We start from the raw sequence: 22,268 nt of genomic DNA on the forward strand, positions 1-22,268 counted from the left end.
TTTTGTGTCAGCCCTGTATTAATTGGAAGTAAATTTTGGGGAATATAGAAATGATTAAATAAATTTAACGGTAGCATCGATGCATTTTATTATGTACACCTAAAGTCTCGATTACAATCTGCCAGAAAGAGTTACATACAAAAAAATAAATAATATATTTCCATATATAGATTCTCTAATAGTCGTCTAATTAAATTTATAAATAATTGTTCATTAAATGCCATTTGAATTGTTCGATACTATACAGGATTTCATTAAAATAGAATTATAATGGTACATATATACATAGACAATTTTCAAAATTAATAAAGACGAACAGATTTATTTGTACGTTGCAAGTCAGGCCGCTTGACCCAATAACCGGAAATTATATAAAATATAAATATAAAAGAAACACAATATTAACAAGGTTAAAATTACATACTTCACTTGGTCCTCAATAATTACAAAATAAATAAAACAATACATTAGAAAAAAACTTACAGAAATTAAAAGTAGAATTTAAAAAAAAAAAAAACCCAAAATAAAAATTCAAACAGAATATAAAACTTACAATAAATAAAACAGTTTCGGGTCTCCAGTAATATCTCAACAAAATAATTCGTCACTCTGTTCTTTGAAATAATTTTTCTTTTAGACCTCTAAATCGATGACATTTTACAATCAATATCAGGGACTAGAAAAAAAAACATTCAAGTTGATCAAAACGAATGATCGAACACTCTGATACTTTATAAAAGATTTTTTTTTTTTTCAAAAAACTGAATTTTTTTAATAAAAAAAAATATTCTACATATTAAAAAGTTATTTAAGACTTGAAAAATAATTAATATTTTGAATTTTTAAGACATAATATAAAAAGATTCTTGTATTTCGAATCTTTTATTAACTACACATTAAATTAACTAAACAATTTGTCATAAAAAAAAAATTCAAAACACTTTGTAATGAGAACAAATAATGATAAAAATATTACAAAAATTCATTTTGAACATAGAAACAGAACACATTGAATTCTCACTATTTCTCAATTTTTTTTTCTAATATTGACACCTTCGTTTAAATTGCTCTTTGATATGGGTGGTGCGTGCCGTTTAAATATTATTTCTTTTTTTTTTTTTGGAAGTAAATTTAAATTTCACATAGAATCATGTGAAACAAATGGAAGAAAACTGACCAGTTTTTTTTTAATTAACCATTCGTATCAATCCACAAAAGACAGTACGACTCTGAGGTATTTCAATTGTACTCATCCAATATCGAAGATTATTCAGAAAAAAAAATATTTAGGAAACAACATTTTCGAATAACAATTAATTAAACAAATTTATTAGTTCCACAATTTTTCTTTTTCTGAAAAAACTTCGTTCACCTTCTAATTCATTGTATTCGATAGCTCACACATAAATTAAAGAACATTTTTTTGATTGTAATTTGATGGGGACTTTTAATTATCCCTCAAATTTTACTTTTCTTAAATATTTTTAAGTTTATTACAATCAAATAAGTGATTAAAATTAGATTTTTATTCATTTTTTTTACATTTTTTTTTCGATTTTTCATAATTTTTTTCTGAATTTTAATTCATCATCAATAATAAATAAATAAATAAATAATAAATATAAATTTTGTTTCTCAATTTTTATAATTTACATTAATTTGAAATTTTATAATTTGTATTTGTTATTTATCGTCAATTTTTATGTTTCCTGTAAGTTTAATTTTTTTCAAATTCTTTTTATTTATAATTAGAAATTTTTCAAAAATTCATGAATTTATTTTCGTTTTATTGAATTCTTTCCATGTATTCGTAATAGAAAAATTAATCAATTATATAAATTGTTATATTAGATTATTATATTACAGAAATGGTATATTCTGTAATATAAATAAATCATTAACGTATATAATTATAAATTTTTTTATTTTATATAATATGAAAATGATAAAACATAGAATAATTAGGTAAAAAAAATTAAATCCAAAAGAATTCGAGAAATTTCAAATCAGAATTCGTACAAAAATGGGAATTTGGAAACATAAAAATGAATAATAATTTGGTTATTTCAAATTTACACTCGAATTGAATCGAATAATTAATTTTTGAATAAACAAAGAATCATAAAATATTCATATTAATGAGAATATTAAAAAAAGTAGAATTTGAAAGACAATTTAACTCAATAAAGAGTAAGTCTCGTAGGAAAATCGTGATTCGAGAGCTTTTTTTTTGATATCGTTTTATTATATATCTCTCAGTTTAATCATGATTTTTCAAACGAGTTTGTAATATATATTCTCTACATATATTCATATATATATATATATTATATATATTTCATATCTAACTACTATCTTAATTATTTGTGACGTGACAGATTCACTAAATCCAGTCATGTACAAAACTAGACGAAGCGTAAATTTGAAAAACTGTCTTTAGTATTTAAAATGCCAGATTTTAAACACTAATTTAATAAATGCAAAGAAAAATAATTCCAAAATTATTTCTCTTTTATAATATTTCAAAAATTTGAAATTTATTTTCTTCACAGAGACAGTTTATCTAAAGAATAATAAATTGGCTAACATCTCTGTATACAATTATGGAAGCAAATCAGTTTTCTTTTTTTTTTCAAAGTTCTATTCCTTTCAAGCGGAGGGTTAAAAATTGTTTTTTCATTTTTTTTTTTTGGAAGGGATATTGTACTTGTGAATTATTTTCAAAACTGATTTCATTTTTGTTTTTTTTTTTTCTTAAAATCTTAAACATATGCAGGTGAAAGATTGAGAGTTAATCGTGAAATGACATTGTTGCGTATAGTGGCTCGTGTATTTCGCGAACTCTTGATTATTTGAACTACCATAATTCGACAATCGTGACAAACTACCATTGATACTCCCCTTAATCGTTCGGCTATCAATCGTTGCTCCGGACTCAGGCCCCCGAGACTTCCAAATGTCGCAGTTGTTGATAATTTTGCTGGGCTACCAGTCGGTTTAAAGCGTCTGTTACAAAATTGAGCAAAAAATTTAATAAATTAGAATAACATTTAAAAAATGTTTCAAAGAAAATTAAATTAAAATTATTAAATAATAAAAATTCAATGACTTTTTAAGAACGTCAAAGATTTCGAGTTCCGCTGAACATTTTGTTCTAGATTTTTTTATATTAATAATAATAATAATTCGAGTTCTGTAATTATTTAAATACTAAAAGTATGAAAAAATATTAAATATAAAAATATTCCTTACCGTTTTTCGGAACTGTGAAGATGTTCCGGTTTTGAGTATGAAGTTGGCGTTGATTCAGCAGTGGGAACAGCACTAGGCGTCACTGAAGGACTTGAAGGAGTCGCACTTCTTAAATTTGAGTCTCGACGACGAGATGCAGGTGATGCTGGTGCAGAACCAACTGCTCCGGAAGCCCTCAGCCAAGAATTCTTTCCTGAATCAGATTCCGAAGTAGTTGGCGAAAGTAAAATTCCAGGAGACAGTAAAACAACTGGCACGTGCGAAAAATGCTCCGTTGGAATTCTCATCTGATAGAAGTGAAAAATTAATAATTAATTCAATTTAATAATATTAGAAAAAATTTAAAAAATATTTAAATACCTTGGTGTAACATTTTACGCAAACAGTCCTCTCGCAGAGACGACAACGTTGACCCCAAGGACCAAGAATACCAAATCTTGTTTTCAAGCACAAAAAGCAAACACGCCTCTTTTCAACATCTTCCTTTACTCGACCCTCGACTGGCAATGATTCCAATTCTGCCTTTGTTAAAACACTTCGTATGTGAACTATTTCTTCTAATGTTAACGAAAGTCGATCATCGAGGAACATATCGTTTAAAGACGGTTTCTGAGAAAATAATACAATTTTAAAATCGATTTCGAAAATTAAAAAAACCTTTTCAATAAATTACCTGTTCAGAATGTTCCTTCTCCCAGTCTTTTGTATCGGAATTAATTTCACTATCGATACTTCCTCTAGGTTTTGGAACGGGCCTCGTTCTTGGTTGAGGACTCAGTCTCGGACTTATATTTAAACTCACATTGGGACTGTGTGCACTTGGACTTGTATTTGTGCCGATTATTCCAGCCTGTTGACGACTGTGAGGCCTTGAATGTGGAAGGGAAGTTGTACCGGAAAACGACGGAAGTACTAAACTATTTCCTCTTGTCGCGTGTTTTCTGGCAGACGCTCTTCTCGATGGACATTGCGTTGCCAAATCATAAGCTGGAAAATAAAAATTTTAAATAAGAAACAAAATATTTGGGGAAAAAAAAATTTAGTTTTTTCGAATTAAAATTACATTCTAATTGGGCGTCACAAAATCGATGATATTCATTTTTTGTGAGACGAAGTTTTCCAGTTTTTCGCCATGGATTCGCTGAATCTTTTTCGTCATCATCATCGTGACAATCCTCGCAAAGATCCATTGTCAACTTTCCCTTACCGCAAGCGTAACGTTCTTTGGAATGCCAATAATTTGTGGAATCCTCGTCATCCTCATCGTCGTCGTCGTCATCGTCATCGAACTTAGAAATTTCAAAGTCATCGTCATCGTCATCATCATCATCTTCCTCTTCTCCATCGAGTTTCAAATCAAAATCAACTGGAATTAATTTCCTCGGTTGTCTCGATACCGAGTCGACACTCGCAAGATTTCGCTGTGAGATTTTTGAACCTTCAATCACAGATGCTTCTTGTGCGTGAGCTGAAACAATTTTATATAACAATTAATAATTAATTATTAATAAAAATTATATTCATTTTTTAAAAATATTTTTTACATTAAGTTTCTCCCTTGGTACATAATTTTTTTTAAAAGAAAATTATAATTTTATCAATAAAATATTATATTTTTTATTTCTATTAGTTTTACTTATTTTTTCAATTAATGAAATTAACAAACTTAATCTTAGATGTCAGCGAAGAACAAGTTTTATAAAAAAAAATATCCATTCTTGCAATTGGATCCGTCAATTTTAATGTCGATGAACGAACAACTAACTCGTAAAATTAATTAATAAAAGATCAAAATTTATTATAGGAAAATCTTATTAAAATAAATCGAAAAAAATCGAATAATCCAAGGCCTGGAATATGAATGAAAATGCATGATCGTGAACGATAATGCAAGATTTTTGATTTTTCGAATAAGTAAAAAATTCTAATTTTTAAATATATCCCCTTTTTAAAATAGAAAATCGTTTAAAAATAAATAATTAGCGCTTGAAAAAATTCAAAGTATAAATAATGAGCGATTAATTAATCAATATAATTAAAAATATAAATTAAAAATATAATAAAAAAATATATATATTTGAGCAGAAATTAAAGATATTGTACTTGAATAAAAATTAAAAACATTAAAGATAAAAGTTTTCTTCGAAATAAATTTACTCACAAGAATGATGTGAAATGTATATGAAGATGAACGATTACCTGTGCCCTTAATACATCTTCTACGCGACTTACGATTCCTAATCCCGCGAGACTTGGCTTCCTCGGTTTTTCCAATACGAGAACGTGGTTGAGGAACCGGCATTTTTGGTTTCGATAAAGCATTAATTTTTGAATCGCGATTTTTTTCCTGTGAATCATCATGAAGCCATTGAGCAGCAACATCTTGAGCTGGTTCCTGTTCCTGTTCAGTACGAGCTGGTGGAACTTCTCCAAGAACAATTCGTCTCGATTCCCCTCCAACTGCCAGCAGCATTTTTTTTTTGATTTTTTTTTTATTCAATTTCTATATATATATATAAGGAGAGAAAGGGGAAAGAATTCTAGGTGTCACGATAAATTTATTGTTTTCCGCACAATGGTCAGGGTTGATTGTAAAAGAAAGGCGATCGATGACCTTTACTTATAACGATCCGTTCTTAAAGATTCTCCCTTTGTAACTGATTTGAAATTTCTGGATCGTTGATCTTCGTCAAGCATGATTGAAGAACTCTTGCAATATTGTTCTCCCAAGTTCTTGACATTTGTTTTTCTTTAGGCCAATGATATTTTTTTTTTAATTTTTCTTTAATTCTATATTTATTATTCTTTTTATTCTTATATTCTTATATTCAATAAAATAATTTATTCTAATCTTCTTAATTTTTAATAATATTATTGAACATCAATTATTAATAATATATTATAATATAATTAATTATTAATTTTATTTATAATTAAATTGAGGCTCATTAATTTTAATTACGTGAATTAAATTGAATTTTTCGAATTTATTAATTCCATTTCGATTTAGAGATTATATTTTCAAAAATTCGATTAAAAATTTTATTCTTTATCCTCTCGTAAATGTTTATTCTTTTGGAAGTCACTTTTTTAAAAATATTTCCAAAATATGTCCTAAAATGTTAACATACTTTTTCAAAATATTTATAAATAGATTAGAAATATTTTTTCTACTTTTCTTTTTCTCTTCGTGTAATTTTAAAATCCTCTAGAATAAGTATTGCAATTGCACAAGTTTCAAATTGTCACAGAAATTGAATTTTTCCAACTCAATAATTTTAAAGTCCAAGAGGTCATCTTATTTATAAGTCAGCATCCAGCACAGTAATTAATTCAGCTCTCTCTCTCTCTCTCTCAAATATAAGATTAATTTCATTTTAAATTAACACATCTGTTAATTATTTTTCTGATTTATTGAGAAAAAAAAATTTGCTATTTTTCTTCAATGTAAACAATTTGATTATTTCAAAAAAAAAATGATTTAAACACTTTTTATTTCACAAATTCACTGATTTGAAAAATTTACCACGATTAATGAATCATTTATTTTTTTGGATGAAAAAAAAAATGTTGAGAAAAAGGTTTGACGAATGTGATAAATGTCGCGAATATAGTGTCGCGACATTATTGTATTTTGTCTAATGTATATGAAATAGTCCTTTGGCCCACATTTTCACTTAAGTCTAAGACTATTGATCGTCGACAGCTGCGCTTCCCTTTCCACGTTTTGCAACGCATCCGAGTGCGGCGAATCCTCGTTCAACCACATGAGTCATGTCCATGAATATACCACCTTCAACCTTTTTACCACCTTTCACTGTCATTTTATATTTTTATTATTTACCAATCTGACAATTATTTGAAAAACTCCAATTTCTCCAAAGTTTCTATCAAATAACTTGAAATTCTAGAAATTCCACAATTTTTAAAGATAACAATTTGCGAAGAAAAATATAAATTAATATTTTTTTGTTTTCGTGATTTCAAATTAAATATAAAATTTAAAATCTAATTCTTCCTTTTCTATTATTTATTTGAATACCCCTAAGGAAATATGAAACGGAAACGATTAATTTTGTTCGGTTCGGTTCACAGAATTGTATTTCAGTTCCGCTTAACTGAATTTAGTTTTACAATTAAATTACTATAATAAACTGACTAGACAAATTTATATTTATATCGAAATTTTTTCAAATTTATAAATTTTGAATTCCATTTAAAAAAACTCACCGTTTTCAAATGCCATTTCAATAATGGGAGAATGATGAAGTCTAGTTTTCTTTAGAGGTTTAGGTGGCTTTTTGATACTCTCCATCAGCAATTCTCGTAAAGTTGCTTCCCTTTTCAGAGGTGCCAATTTTCTTTCCGATGCCTATAAGAAACATTAAAATTTTATTTTAATATCTTTTTAAAGTAAATTTAAAATAATTAATTTTTTCTAAAAGTAAACTAAAAATAAAAAAGATAAAAATAATATTTATAGTCAAAGAAATAGAAAAATTCAAAAATAAAAGAAAGAATACGTACTTTTTTTAAAGGAGGTCTACTTCGAATAAAATCGAGAATAATTGAACGTGCATCTTTTCTGATTTGAGGTTTCGGTTCAGGTGCTTTCTTTAAATGATAACGGCGCTTACGAATATCATCCATTAGAATTTCATAAGGCGTTAGTTCAAATTCTGCTCCTTTTGCCATACCGCGAATGGAATTTCGTCGACCTAAATCGTCTTCCACTTTCTTCAATTTTACACCTCTTCTCAATTCTCCAATTACTTGAACCCAAAACCTTGCCTGTTAAAAGTTTTTAATTTTAATTAATATTTTTTTAAAGAAATTATTAACAATACAATATAATAAAATATTCATTCATTATTTATAACTGAATTATTATTTAAAATTAATTATATAAAATAACTAAAAAATAAATAATATCAATTAATAAAACGTGTAAAAAATAAAATTAATTATAACAAAAATTGGATAACAAAACATAAAATTAGTATTTAATTAGAAAAGTTCTTTATTTTTTTAATATCTCGTATCGAATTCGATGCAAAAATTATATTTTAATTTTTTTAAAATTTGTTTGTTATCCAATTATAATTGTGCAATTTATTAATTGATGACTGACGCGTTGATCTTTTAAAATATACCAAAAAAAAACTAAAATCGATAAAAAAGAATACGAATGAAATGCGACAAGAATTTATGATGCAATAATTAAAATACACTGCATAAATCACGTACTTGTATCGCTCGCCAAATCCTAATGTCAGTCTAAATATATATAAAAAAAAACAAAGATGTGAATACAAATTTGTCTGGTATTAAGAAAAAAAAAGGTGTCAACTTATGCTGATGTCATCAGCTTTATATGGAAACAGACTGATTTCGTTTTAAAATGCAAATTTTTGCACTAAATAAAATTCATTTTGAAAATCTCAATCGTTATATACATTTAAATTATTAAAAATTATTTTATTATTTTTAAAAAGAACATTTTTTAAAATTATTATTATTAAATTATTGTAGATTATTGGTATTTAATACATTTTAAATGAACGAATAAAACTCACCCAGTCAGCGAAATCAAGTGAATTTAATTTGCAAACTGTATCACAGTGTTTTGTCCCATCTCCCGTGATTGGATCGCGAAAACTTGTTCTCTGCTTTTCGTAGGCCACTTTTTCGAGAAATTGAGATAATTCTAAAGCCTCTGTTACAAAGGCTCGAATTACGGCCTGATAATGTGCTTCTGCTTGATCATTATTGCCCACATGCCTTTCACACATCTGACAGATAAAAATTTTATTAAATTTATACGATAATAAAATAAATAAATAATAAAATAAAATTTATATAATATAAATTTACATTTAAAAAAAAAGAATGATAAAATAGGATACTTACATGTAGTACATTTTGAAGGGAACATAATTTAATTTCGTCAGAATAAGAACCGTTTAAATTCTGAGCTAGTAAATCGTCGAGTTCCGTTTCTCCCGAATCTCGTTCTATTCCTTCGTCATCCGTTTCCTGTAATCTTTCTTCTTCGGGCCGACATTCTACCGTTAATAAATGTAAATTTATTTGAATACTTTTTTTCAAATTTTTTAATATATTATTTTAATATTCAAATATAAATTCATATAAATTAAATGAGAAATTTAATTATTACCTTGATTGTCACTCGTCATTAAACTTATAAGCGTATTTAAATCAGGAGAAATAGGTCTTTCTTCCGCTTCTTCTAATCCGTAATCTAACGCATCAAAAATAACCAACCCCAACGAAAATACAAGCTAAAATAAAGTAGGAAAAAAAAAATTAAAATGAAACATTATAATAGAAAGAAAGGTATTTTCTATTTAAAAGGCACTTACATCTTTTTCCGAAACATGCGAACTACTTGAATCTGAGAAAAGAAAATAAAAAAATTGAAATTAGAGAAAAATTGAAACTGTAAATTTTTCTAGTCAAAAATTGTTATTTTATTCAAAGTTATTGATCTACCTACTTTAAGGTACAAAAAAAATCGTTTTAGTCAATTTACATAAGAAAAAATGTCAAAATCGATTTTTTAAATTTTAATTTAATAAATATTTTATTTCTATTAACCATTGTTATTAGATATTAAAAACAAATTTTCATAATTTCTTAATAAAAATAATTGCATAGAAATTTATCAAAAAATTTTATTTAAACACAGTATTTCAAAATTGAACTGAAAATGAGACAAATTTTCAAGAATTTCAAAATTTCATGTAAATTGAAACAATTAATATTATTGATAATTATTAATTTGGCAAAGAATTTAAGATAATTTAAAAAATAATTCAGTTTTATTTATATTTAATTTAATAATTTTAAATTAAATTTAAAATTTTAATTTTAAATTAAATTTTAAATTTTAATTTAAAATTTTTTTAATTTAATTTATAATAATATTTAATTATATTTAATTTCAAGAGATGTTAAATTGAATTGATACATAATTTTTAATTAAATAATTAAAAAATATTTGAATTTTAGAATATATTCCATATTTTTAGAATTAATCAAATTTCAAGAGATTTTAAATAGAAAATTTTGTAAATTTAATTAATACATCTCGGACAATATTTTTTTGAAAAATAAATAGTTCTAGTTTGTGATATAAAATAATACAAACAACTTTAATCTCTTTTTTTTTAAAGACTGATAATGTCTGAAATTCCATTTTATGATTTTGTTATTCTACTCATAAAAACAGAAAGTACGTCATTCAAACCCATGGAAAGAAATTGAGAAAATAAAAATTTTTGCACGATGACTTATAATTGGAAGATGAGATTCAATTTCAATTAATTATGTTTTGAGACTACAGAAAAAAGTCAAGATTAATTAAATTGGACATTACACAAGTTCTATATTTAGATTCCATTCCCTTGTATGTTTTATATATTTTTGTTTTTTGTTAAAAATTAAATAAAATTGTTTACATTAAAATAAAATTTTTTATTTCTCACCTTTATCAAAGTCCATTTGAACACTTCCATCCTTGTGTAATAAAATATGAGATGGATCGGATATTGTGCGAAATTCATTTTGAGAAAGATTTAAAAATGTTTTTGTAGCTTGATAACATAATGCCCAGGCCTGTTCTTGACTTATCGGTCCATTAAATGAGAGCAAGATATCCTTAAGATTAAGACAATTGTTTGAATCAAGTTTACATTTAGGCTTTTTCGTTCTCTTCATTTTTGAATTAACTCTTGAAAAATTTCCTCCTATATTTCTCATGCTTTCACTAGGATTTGTTTCATTGCTTGTCATATCTGATGAGATGAATTTCCAGTTTGCAAATTCTGTAAATTAAATCATAATTTTCATTCTTTTTCCCCCTTAAATTAAAATAATATAAATAAATCAAGATATAATTTTATTATTAACTATCTTGACTTTAAGTTCAATTTTTTTTTTTATTCAAGATAAAAGCAATTTTCATTTAATAATGTATTTTTTGATAAAAATTTAGATTTCTAAGAAATTAACTAAAAATATGTTGTGATCTAATAGTTATTTTTCAGCTCAAATAAAAATATCTCTAATTGACGTAAATAAAAAAAGTTTAATTAAAAAAAAAAGTAAAAATATTACGACCCACTTGTTTCTATATTGTTAGAAATACTTAATCTTTGACATTTAAGTCACAACGATAAGTGGCTCCTTATCGTTGAGAGTCATGGCAAATAATAAATTTTAAAAAAACGTGATAGTAAAGGTGGACAATAGTGTTATTTCTAGATCAATATTCACGCATTTTTACAGTAACAAATTACGCAAAAACCTGGGATTAAAAATTAAGACTTTCGTGTGACATTTAATTAATAGTACGTACGATTATTAAAATTTTTTAAAACAAATAAATATAATTACCAAATTAAGTGTTATGTTTCAAATTTAATAATTTTAATGTAACAAAAAAGAGTTATTAATTATTAATTGTTAAATTAAATATTATTAAAACAAATTTTTAAAACAAAATTTCAGTATTTATATAATTTAAATTTTATAATTCTCAACAAAAAATATTTTTACGATTTAATAATTAAAATTTTACAACTATAATTAAGTTACAAAACACCTGGTTAATTCAACAATTGTTCACTTGTCAAAATAAATTTCAAGGATAATAAAATTAAATAAAAATTTTCCGCACCTCATTTTTCTTAAATTTTAAATAATTACTGACTGAATTTTTACTAAAAAGAAAACTAAAATATTAAATAATAAATCATTTCAATAATAAAATGTTTAATATAACAAATAAAACTATTAAAATATAAGAAAATTTTTAAATAAAATAACAAACCTTTATAGGCTGACCTCTTTGCACAAGTTTTGCTAAACTTCAAAAGCGCAATATTTGTTAATTAAAGACATGATTAATGAACGAATAATTAACGACTAACAAACAGATTGGAGAAGATTATTAACATGACCGATAAACTTATTTGACAAAACTTCACACTCTTATTATATAGTGTTTCTTGAACATTAAATAAGGTTACTTCCAATGTTTAATATTGCCAATTATTTAATAGTTTTTCACATTCTATGTGTGGAATTATTAATATCAACTCTATTATTGTTTCTTTTATTTCTTTTATGATTTAATAATAAATAAAGAGTCGTTTATTCAATGGCTTTAGAATCTGCAAAGTGGGTCGACGAAAATTAAATTCAGTATAGTAAGATCCATTCATATCTATTTGAATTTCCTGGAATGTTTGTGTTGTGAAATTAACTTTAAGAAATACTAAAATATGATTCGTTAATGAAAAAACATCCTGCTTTTCAATTGGACGTCAAAGTGTGTCACGTGGTTTCTAACCAGGAACGTCTTATCATTGTCATTTACATATTTATCTGTCATTCAGATATTAAAAGTTAAAATTATTTACTTCATTACTTTTTTTTTGCAATGAATTATATTTATTTAAAAAAAAGTTATAACATTTTTAAAATCTTAATTTAAAGAGTATATATATTAACGAGAGAATAAATGTTCCTTTCTGGTTTAAAGTTTGATGAAACAAAATTAATAGGTTAGGTAATTTTTTACATACATTTAAATTAATAATTTTTAAAAGCTTTTCTATTTTATAATTTATATATAATTAATAAAAACAATATTTCTAAAATATAAAATATTAAAACATTTTATAAATTATGAATTTTCAATTTAAAAAGTAGAATAAAACATTTGACGTCCCTGAAATAAGTTGCTTCATACCAAATATTGTTTTCGGGAAGTTTCAGAAAATCATGCTGAAACAATGGAAGCCTGGTTCTATCATTGTGATTTTCTTAAGAATTTAAAAGTTTTGTTTATATAAATTGTGATCAATTAAATTTTTTTCAATCGGAAAACTGTCAATGACTTTAGTGTACATAAAAAGAGTGTCTAGAAGTGTTTACTTTTGTGTAAAACTATAATCGGATATGTATGAAGAATTTTCAAGATTTTTGCACAAAAATTATTCATTAAATGCTTTATTTTAATTGATAAATTTAAAATTTAATAATTTTTAAATTTTATAAATTTATTTCATTTTTTTGGTTGTCTCAAATTGATAAATGAAAAAAAAGTTGACACAATAGATTAAAAAAAAAAAAAAAAATCGTTAACATAGAAAGAACATTAATTTGTTATCTAAAAAAAAGTGTATTATTTTTTTTATAAATTATAGATAAGTTGTACGTGATTTTGGAGGAATTTAAAAAGTGTCCAAATCAAGGGAAGAAATTTAATTTTTCGTCAAAGTGTAAAGTTTTATTTACATGTTGACGTTGAAAAGGTAAATATTGACTCATATTTATGTTTCTTACAATAACATATTTAATATTTAATTTTTTTTTAATTTATATCTAACCTGTTTTATATTTATAGTAAATATATTCTTATTTAATTTTTTTTTTTTTATAAAATTTTTGTGTAATTTAATAAATCGAAAAAGTTTATTTGACGTTTATTTATTTACAATAGAAGTTTAAAAAGTACTTTTGTTTGGGTATTTTAATTATTTATTTGTCAATCGAATTTCATAATGTCAGGTGTTATAATTCTTTGGCAAACATATAAATATAATTATTGCGTAAGTGGTTGAATTGAAGTTACAATAATAATAATTGTATATAATTGTTCTATTTTCTTTGAAGAAAATGAGTTTTAAAATTGTTGAAAAATAATGAGACTATTATAATTGCATAATCGAGAAATTGCAATTTATATTAGTTATCATTTTATTTGATTGTTTTAAAACATTTTTTATTGTTTGAAGTAAATTTCTTTTTTTTTATTGCAAAAAAAATTGTTCTAATAATTAATATTGTTTTTTTACAGTAGCCTAAGATGAGAAAGAATTAGCAAAGAAAAGACGGAGATAGATTTAAAATAAAAAAAAAAATAAAAAAAAAATGGAAATAACAATGCGTGAGTGGGTGATGAATTTTGCAGACGTAATAATGAGGGTTCCACCTCTTTTTGTCATCGATGAGCTGTTAAGGATCAGCCCTGGCTTTTCAGGAGATAATTCTGAAATGGAAAAAATTAGCGATAATTTCACCATGATGAATGTATCGGACTCATTTATTGGTGTAATAGCTTCAGCTTCATCAGAACCGTTTTTACAACACTTGAGCCTTAATTCATACCAGATTTATTTCATGACAGCCTTCAAAGTCATTGCCTGTTGCTTAGGTAAGAATTTATCGAGACACCTTTCTAGAACAAGAATTCAACCGTGAAGGACAAAAACCATTTCAATTAAATGAGATATCGAACTTTATTTGCTATACTTGAGCTTTAGATTTTTTTTTTCTACTTCTAAATTTTAAACTTCGAGAATTATTACATATTTCTCACAACAAGCTTGTTATGTTAATGACTTTAATATAAAATGTCACGATTCGAGGTTGTTCTTTACTGGAATGTTGTTTTTTCACGAAAAAAAAAAAATTCCTGTCAAGAAATTTTATATCACTATTTTTATTTTTAAATCAACAAAATGATTTAATAAGAAAAAATTTGTAAAAATTATTAATAATTAATTAATAGTTATTGCGAATTGAAATATTTTTTTTAAATAAATGATCAGTTAAGTGACTTTAAATGTCCCTTACGATGTTTTTGTTTATAAAAATACATACAATATTTTGTTTACAAAAAATGTAAATTATTAAAAAAAAATGTTTCAGGATGTATTGCGTCTCTGTGCATGTTTATGCACTTTACGAAGCATCTTGTAATTGTATATTTGTACCTGATATCCGTGGGAGTAATATTCATATCATATTGGTCGAACGTTAGTACAATTAAGGCAATCATTGCGTATTTAAATGCACACGAGGGATTAACCTGCATTTTGGAAGATGTCTTGAGCTTAAATCTAAAAGAACTGTTACAATATGGTCCAGGTCTTCTTGTCATACAAAATTACATTCTTCAATGTTTATTGTCAGGAATTTTTTGCTACATTCATCTTGCTCCAAGACATCCCTTGATTCAAAAACTCATCGTCATTAGCTTTATGGCGCCTTCAATTTTGGGAATTCATCCATTGTCGGTAAGTTAAGGAAAATTTACTTTTTTATGAGCACGTTGGAAAAAATTGATATAAAATTAATCAATATTACTTTGATTATTTAAAAAAAATATATTAAAGCTAAAGAAAAATTGTTTTAAAAATTAAAAAATTTAGAACAGAAATTTATTGGAATTCTAATTTTAAAAGGGGTCAAAATTTAAAAATACTCCAAATCTCAGAAGGTTAAATTATTTTTAAATATATAAAAATTGGAGAAAAATATAAAAGTTTAGTTAAAAAATCTTAAAAATTAAAAAAATTGCAAATATGTTTAGCAAATTTAGCTAAATATAGCTTAGGATATTCTCTCAATTTTATTTTGAGCAAATAAAAAAATTTTATTTTAAAAATAAATTGAAAAATTATCAATTCAACATTATATGAAATATTATATAATTTAATTTAAATATAATTTACATTACAATTGTTCTAAAAAAGTTTAATTTTTTTATACTTCATTATTATATAATATATTCACTTTAAAAACTAATTACTTTTTTATACATTTTCTTACAAATTCAACTATTTTAATACTCAATTATTTTTTAAGTATCCTACATAAGAAACATTTATTAAAAAAACAGGTTTTGAACACGTTTTAGTTTTACTTTGTTAAATTTTTTAAAAACATTACTTGTTAATATTTTCTATTTTAAATTCAAATAATAAGTAGTTGATTATGTTCATATCTTTAACATTTTTGCATCCTTATACAAAAAAATTATTTTTAATACAAGTTTCTTCATTTACTCATGAATCATTTATTAAAAAAAAATTTTAATTTAGATAATTTTTAACAAATTATTTAATTTGAGAAGTAATAATGAAAAAAAACAACTAATATTTGAATTCTTTAAGAAATAAAAATCTCAATTAATTATAAATTTTTTATGCTAAAATATGATTATTTGATTCGTTTCTAAATGTAAAAACCTTTTTTTCGAAAAGAACAATCATCAAATAATATATAAATTTACCAATTTATAGAAAAAAAAAAATCGATTTTTTCAAAAACGAAAAATCGCAATTAATTCTACAATTTTTAATGAAATATAATACTTTATATTTAGGTCAATAGATTCGTTTCAATTCAAAGAATTTAATTTTTTTTATTTATTATAATACATTTTAAACAGGAAAACAAATTTTATAAAAAAATCGCATTTTTTGTAAAACAAATGTGCTAAAAAAATTTGTTTCATTATTTCTAAAAAATCCAGTCTCCTCTATGTGGAAACAAAAATAATTAAATTTTCTAAATATTTGAAAATAAATGTAATTAAGTTACAAAAAAAAATTTAGTTCAATATAACAATTTTAATTTAAAACTTTGATTTTAAGAAATAATTGAATTTATAAAATAATTTCTATTAAGAATAATTAAATTAACAAGTAATTGTATTTTATATTAATTGAATTTTCAAATAGTCAAAATATGAGTTTTATATTTAATTTATAATTTTTTAATTTATGTTCGAAATAAATTTTTTTATTATTTGTTGAAAAAAAAATTGTTAGAATTTTCTATTTTCGTTAAATAAAAATTTTATCAATTAAAAATTATTATCAAAATTATTATATATTATTATTATTATTATTAAAAATTATTAAATTCAAACATAAAAATTCGTATAGAAGAAAATTTCGTCAAATGATTCGATTATAAATAAAAATTTCTCTAAAAGTAAATACGATTATATAATCAATACGCTTATAAGTAGAGAAATTAAATAAAAATAAAAGTTTTGGAAATTTCCAAAACATTTTAATGATTCGGTGAATGAAAATAAAATGCTATGAGAATTATAGGTTTTCCAGGTGACATGAAAAAAGTATATATTATTTTCAGGAGCATTTAAAATAAAGACATAAAACACGATCTAGATGATTATTTCATTATGGAAATAATTCATTTATTCATAAAAAGAGGTAAAAATATCTTTATTAAAAAGAAAAATTGACTTTTCCAGACATTTATCTTACATCACACGCCCGTCCTGGCGACTCTTCTTCCTCTAGGAGTTTGCAAATTCATAATTTGGTATCATGGGATGTCGATACTGAAGACAATCTACATGGGCTATCAACATGTGAGAAATTTCATTCGCAACTATGGACTTTCCGCTCTCGCTGAATCGGAATGGAATCGTCTCAACGTTCCATGTGTTCTACGAACATTTTGGCTTCTTCGCGTTTTGGAGCAGGTGATTCAAATTATGGGTAATCATTATCAAGAGGACACATTCACGTACTATTTAATGCTGCGAACTCTATTGGTTAATGGCTGCGAGACATTGACATCACTTCTTGGAATGACAAGTATTATTTCTCTAATTTGTCATTATATTGGAACATTTTTCCGTTGGGTATTACTTACAGCCGACGAAGATGACAAAAATATGGGAACAGTGTCAGCAATTTTATTCTACATTCTTGCACTTCAAACCGGCCTTACGAGTCTCGATCGCGAGAAACGCCTCCTACGACTGTATCGAAATTTTTGTCTTCTTTTCACTGCAATTCTTCACTTTGTCCACAACACTGTGAATCCCTTGCTGATGTCATTAAGTGCTTCCCATAATCCAGCTCTTCATCGACATCTCCGTGCACTCGCGGTTTGCACATTTCTCATCTTTTTCCCAACATCATTATTGATCTTCCTTTGGTCACATTTCACCATCAGCACATGGATGCTCGCGGTTTCTGTTTTCAGTATCGAGGTCATTGTCAAAGTTATTGTTTCACTGTCAATTTACTTCCTATTTTTATTCGACGCCTATCGCAGTATCTTTTGGGAACAACTCGATGACTGTGTATATATTATAAGATCATTCGGCAATACTGTGGAATTTGCATTTGGAGTGATTCTCTTTTTCAATGGACTTTGGATTCTTATTTTTGAATCTGGTGGCGCAATTAGAGCCGTTATGATGTGTATTCATGCTTATTTTAATATTTATTGTGAGGCAACAGCCGGATGGAATATTTTCATGAAACGTCGTGCCGCTGTCAATAAAATTAATTCCCTACCTGAAGCAAATGCTGAGCAATTAAGAAGATTAAATGATGTTTGCGCGATTTGTTATCAGGAAATGCAAAGTGCAAAAATAACAAAATGCAGCCACTTTTTTCATGGTGTTTGTTTGAGAAAATGGCTCTATGTCCAGGACAGATGTCCTCTTTGTCATGATATTTTGTACAAAGTGGAAAACAAAAATAAAACCGACACGAGACAGGAGGAAAATGAACCGGAAAATCCTCCAGTTGAAGAGATTCAGGAGAATAATTCTAGGCGCGGTAATAGAGAGTTGGATTGAAAAAAAAGTGAAGACTATCTGTGTCGTTACTACATTGTGATATAAATTATACAATAAACTGTAAAAAAAAAGAAAATCGAGCCTAAAAGCGATTCATCTCTTAACTTTTATACTGAGCTTTTCTCATTGCTTCTCATTCCATTTTTATCAATTCTTAGTAATTTATTAACAATTTTCTTATTTATTTGCACTCGTGTGTTAAATTTTGCTCACAACGCACTCAAAATGAAATGGAACGCATGAATAAGGTCTAAAAGAAATTTTTTACTATTATGATTTGATAGAATCTGTAAAATTTGCAGAAAATTTATTTGAAATTTAAAATCTACAATTCAATTATTTTAAAAAAAATTGTAATTTAAAAAGCTGTTGAACTTAATTATTGTCCGAAATTTTTTTGACCATTAAAACTAAAATTTAAAAAATAAAAAATAATTAGTTATTTAAAGTAAAATATTTATTAACTAATTATATTTACTTAAAATAAAAAAAATCGACTTTTTCGACTTTTTTGGAATGTAAATTGACTAAAACGACATTTTTTTGCATCTTATAGTCAATCCAAGGTCTGATAGAAATTTGATCGAATTTGTTTGCAACGTTGTTTCGTAGAATATTAATTTAAAAGAATCTTAATTTTGTAGAAAAAAAAAAATTGAACAGAATTTTAATTTTGCAGAATATTAATTTTCTGGAAAGTGCAAATATCGAAAATCAAATTAATATTTTGCAAAATCAAAAATCTTTCCAAATTTTTTTTCTACAAAATTAAAATTCTTTTAAATTACTATTTTGCAAAATTAATATTCTACCAAATAACGTTTCGCACAAATTGAGATGTGAAATAGAATTACTGCTGTAAATTAATTTTCGTCTAACAAATAAAATTTCTGCAAAATTGATATTTAATGGAAATTCTGCAAAATATTCTGCAAAATATTCTGCAAAAATAATATTTTGACAATTTAATATTCGCCAAATGTAATATTCTACAGAATAAGATTCTATCAAATTATGATTCTAAAAAATTTATTTATTTCATGCGTCCCAATGAATCATGGTTCTAAGATTGAAGTAAAAGCGAATTATCAAGTGGGGTCCAATTGGAGAATTTTGTCTTTATTGAATTTTTGAAAATTTTTACATTTCATATTATGCAAGAAAAGAAAGTCTCCATTATCATTTATTTTTACTATTAAAATGATTTTTTTTTTTTGAATGTAAAATGATTCCTCGGATATGATGATAATTCATCTATAGGATTAATAGTCTTATACTTATAGGATTGATATTTTATAGAATTATTTAAAGACTTGATAATTGTCTTATATAATTCTCCTTTATAGAATTAATAATGGAATTTCTATAATCATTGAAAATAGCTCAATTTATCATTCGCAGATGAAAACTGAAAAAACAAAGATTCTTTGATACTATTATTTAGTACACAAGAATCTAGGATAGATCAATAATTCCAAACAAGCCAAATCTGAGACTACACAATTTTTTCATATTTTTCAATAACTAATTTTATAAATTTATTTCCATAATTTTAATTCCATTAACTAATCAGTTTTCCAAAAAAATTTTTTTTTTTTATCTTAAATACTCATTGTTAAAAGTTAATGTAAATATTTAATAAAAAAAAAAAAGAAAACTAATTTTTCTTTTCGAAACTCAATCGAAAATAAATAAAAGTAAAAAAGTTTTTAGTTCTTCGAAATTTTCATAAAAAACCAGCATTAATTTTTGACGAAGATTGTTGTGGGTAAACATTCGAAATTTTTGAAAAAAATTCGCAATTATGAGAGATGTCATGGGTATAATGATTTTTTAAAAAAATGTAGAATAAGAATAATTTTATTAAATTAGTCGAATTGATTTGCAGCTTGATTAATTATACTAAGTAGATGTCGTTTAATATTATTATTAATAATAATAATAAGGCTTGTGAACATGAAGTGTTTATTTAAATTTTTCGTGAGTATATGCGACGAAATCTAAAGTATCGAGTTTTACCCTTTTGGTATTACTTTCACGATATGCTAGACTTAAAGAAGTTTGTAAATATAGAAAAGGTCCTAGAGTTTCTTTCTCTTACTCTAAAAAAAAAAAAAAAAACATTAGTCTTCTATAAATTTTCATTGAAAGGAGAATTTTTTGACTGGTAACGATAAAAGAGAAAAATTTGAATCTTAATTTCAATACTTTCTTTTTTGACGAGAAATGTTTTTCTTCTTTTTTTTAATAAGAATTCCTTTTTCTCTTTCTTTCACTTTTTAAAATTTATATCTCAGTTTCTTTTCTTCTTTTTGTAAATAATTTCAAAAAAGAAAATCTGATGGTGGTGGTGATTTCCATTAATTCTTTTTAATTGTTAAAACTGAAAAGAACGAAAATTATCGTTCTTTTTTAAAATTCTTTTATTAATGCGATTTACAGTCATAATTATTATTATCTTGACAGTGAAATATTTTTACCTGTATATTATTTAAGAATAATTACATTTTCTATCTTCAGGCGCTCGTCTAAAACACGATATATTGTATTTTGTTAAAAGAACTTTAAAAGGAACCTAATAAACGTTCTATTTTGTAAAATAAATAAAACGTTTGATTGATTATTTCTCAAATTCCTCATTTAATTTTTCTCTAAAGGAAAAAGTTTATTTTTTTCAGAATTTTTGTTACGATATATATATATATTTAGATTGAGGAAAATTGGCATCAGAACTTCAAGGAATTACATAAATTCATCTGTGATGTAATCCATTCTTTTATTATTCGCTTCGATGACAACAAGTGAATTTCAACTTGTTAAAACTCCATTGATTTTACGAGGACATCATCCAAGATGACTTGGGATTATAAATGAAAAGAATTTATGATTTTTAAGTATTTTATTATCAGTTTTTTTTTTGAGTATTTTAAATTGATTTTCCATTTTATGATTGAATTTGTGCATTATTGATTATGCATTTTTGATGTATTAATAATTTTTTTATGTTTTTTCAGATTTTTTTTGCCATTCACTTGACAGACATTTTTGCCATTTTATTTAATTGAAGAAGATGTATATTTGAATTAGAAAATTCAAAGGTAAATAATTTTTTATAATATAAATATAATTATTTTCTAATTAGTGTTTAAAAATTTAAACAATTTCGAACATAAAATATGAATTTGATTAAGAGAAAAATAAAATTAAGCTATTACAGGTTTTTGCGGTAAAATTAATATAAAAAATATTATTTTCTAGAAATAAGTAATGGGTATCCCGGCCTTTCTCGTGGGGTACAACTCCCCCACCCACGGCTTCAAGTCTAAGTTTCTCGTGCATAATCCCCTCTTCTTGAGCTCAAGTCCATGAAAAAGTCACATCTCTCGCAGTGTTTCCGAAGAGTGCGGTTCTTCAATTGAGTGTCTGACAGCGAATATCAATATCAGCCACTTGTGTTTCTGTTTTTATTTTTGAGTGCACGTGAGATCGATTAACAAACGGTGAGTCTTCAATTATTATTTTATTGATAACAAATAAAATCATTATTAAACATTTTGTATCAATAAAC

General features: G+C 24.9%; 2 protein-coding genes across 7 annotated transcripts; one reads left to right on the plus strand and one right to left on the minus strand.

The window, feature by feature from the left end:
* Positions 1-63: 63 nt before the first annotated feature.
* On the minus strand, positions 64-12,485 carry LOC127279168 (protein spire). Of its 4 annotated transcripts, none has more exons than XM_051301370.1 (15): positions 12,107-12,485; positions 10,761-11,099; positions 9,636-9,667; positions 9,431-9,554; positions 9,163-9,317; positions 8,829-9,044; positions 8,500-8,529; positions 7,780-8,043; positions 7,483-7,624; positions 5,485-5,712; positions 4,316-4,720; positions 3,926-4,239; positions 3,613-3,861; positions 3,253-3,539; positions 64-3,006 (listed from the first exon to the last, which is right to left on the minus strand). In XM_051301370.1, exons 2-15 carry the CDS (start codon positions 11,065-11,067, stop codon positions 2,763-2,765), a joined length of 2,997 nt encoding a protein of 998 aa, XP_051157327.1. In that variant the 5' UTR covers positions 11,068-11,099; positions 12,107-12,485; the 3' UTR covers positions 64-2,762. The 4 variants fall into 4 exon arrangements, with proteins under 4 accessions (XP_051157327.1, XP_051157325.1, XP_051157326.1 ...); XM_051301368.1 differs by having other exon boundaries at positions 5,452-5,712; XM_051301369.1 differs by lacking the exon at positions 8,500-8,529 and having other exon boundaries at positions 5,452-5,712.
* On the plus strand, positions 11,507-22,198 carry LOC127279169 (protein TRC8 homolog). 3 transcript variants are annotated; one of them, XM_051301375.1, is made up of 7 exons: positions 11,507-11,624; positions 13,488-13,595; positions 14,141-14,497; positions 14,995-15,362; positions 17,354-21,594; positions 21,715-21,798; positions 21,959-22,198. In XM_051301375.1, the coding sequence occupies exons 3-5, from the start codon at positions 14,215-14,217 to the stop codon at positions 18,698-18,700; spliced, it is 1,998 nt and encodes a 665-aa protein (XP_051157332.1). In that variant the 5' UTR covers positions 11,507-11,624; positions 13,488-13,595; positions 14,141-14,214; the 3' UTR covers positions 18,701-21,594; positions 21,715-21,798; positions 21,959-22,198. The 3 variants fall into 3 exon arrangements, with proteins under 3 accessions (XP_051157332.1, XP_051157331.1, XP_051157330.1); XM_051301374.1 differs by lacking the exon at positions 11,507-11,624 and adding an exon at positions 12,649-12,842; XM_051301373.1 differs by lacking the exon at positions 11,507-11,624 and adding an exon at positions 13,036-13,241.
* The last annotated feature ends 70 nt before the right edge of the window (positions 22,199-22,268 follow it).

The sequence above is a fragment of the Leptopilina boulardi genome, unplaced genomic scaffold (assembly GCF_019393585.1).
Source record: "Leptopilina boulardi isolate dan_hultmark-lab unplaced genomic scaffold, ZJU_Lbou_2.1 LbouV2_214, whole genome shotgun sequence".
Classification (NCBI taxonomy): Eukaryota; Metazoa; Arthropoda; class Insecta; order Hymenoptera; family Figitidae; genus Leptopilina; species Leptopilina boulardi.

Bases quoted from the DNA above. Each gene is read 5' to 3' on its own strand.
- LOC127279168 (XM_051301368.1), bottom strand. From the start codon at position 11,067: ATGACAAGCAATGAAACAAATCCTAGTGAAAGCATGAGAAATATAGGA. The intron at 4,240-4,315 runs GTAATTTTAATT...TTTATTTTCCAG, and splicing joins TTGTGACGCCCAATTAGAAT to CTTATGATTTGGCAACGCAA. The intron at 3,540-3,612 runs GTATTTAAATAT...CACTTCTATCAG, and splicing joins GCGTAAAATGTTACACCAAG to ATGAGAATTCCAACGGAGCA.
- LOC127279169 (XM_051301375.1), top strand. From the start codon at position 14,215: ATGGAAATAACAATGCGTGAGTGGGTGATGAATTTTGCAGACGTAATA. The intron at 14,498-14,994 runs GTAAGAATTTAT...AAAATGTTTCAG, and splicing joins AGTCATTGCCTGTTGCTTAG to GATGTATTGCGTCTCTGTGC. The intron at 15,363-17,353 runs GTAAGTTAAGGA...TGACTTTTCCAG, and splicing joins TGGGAATTCATCCATTGTCG to ACATTTATCTTACATCACAC.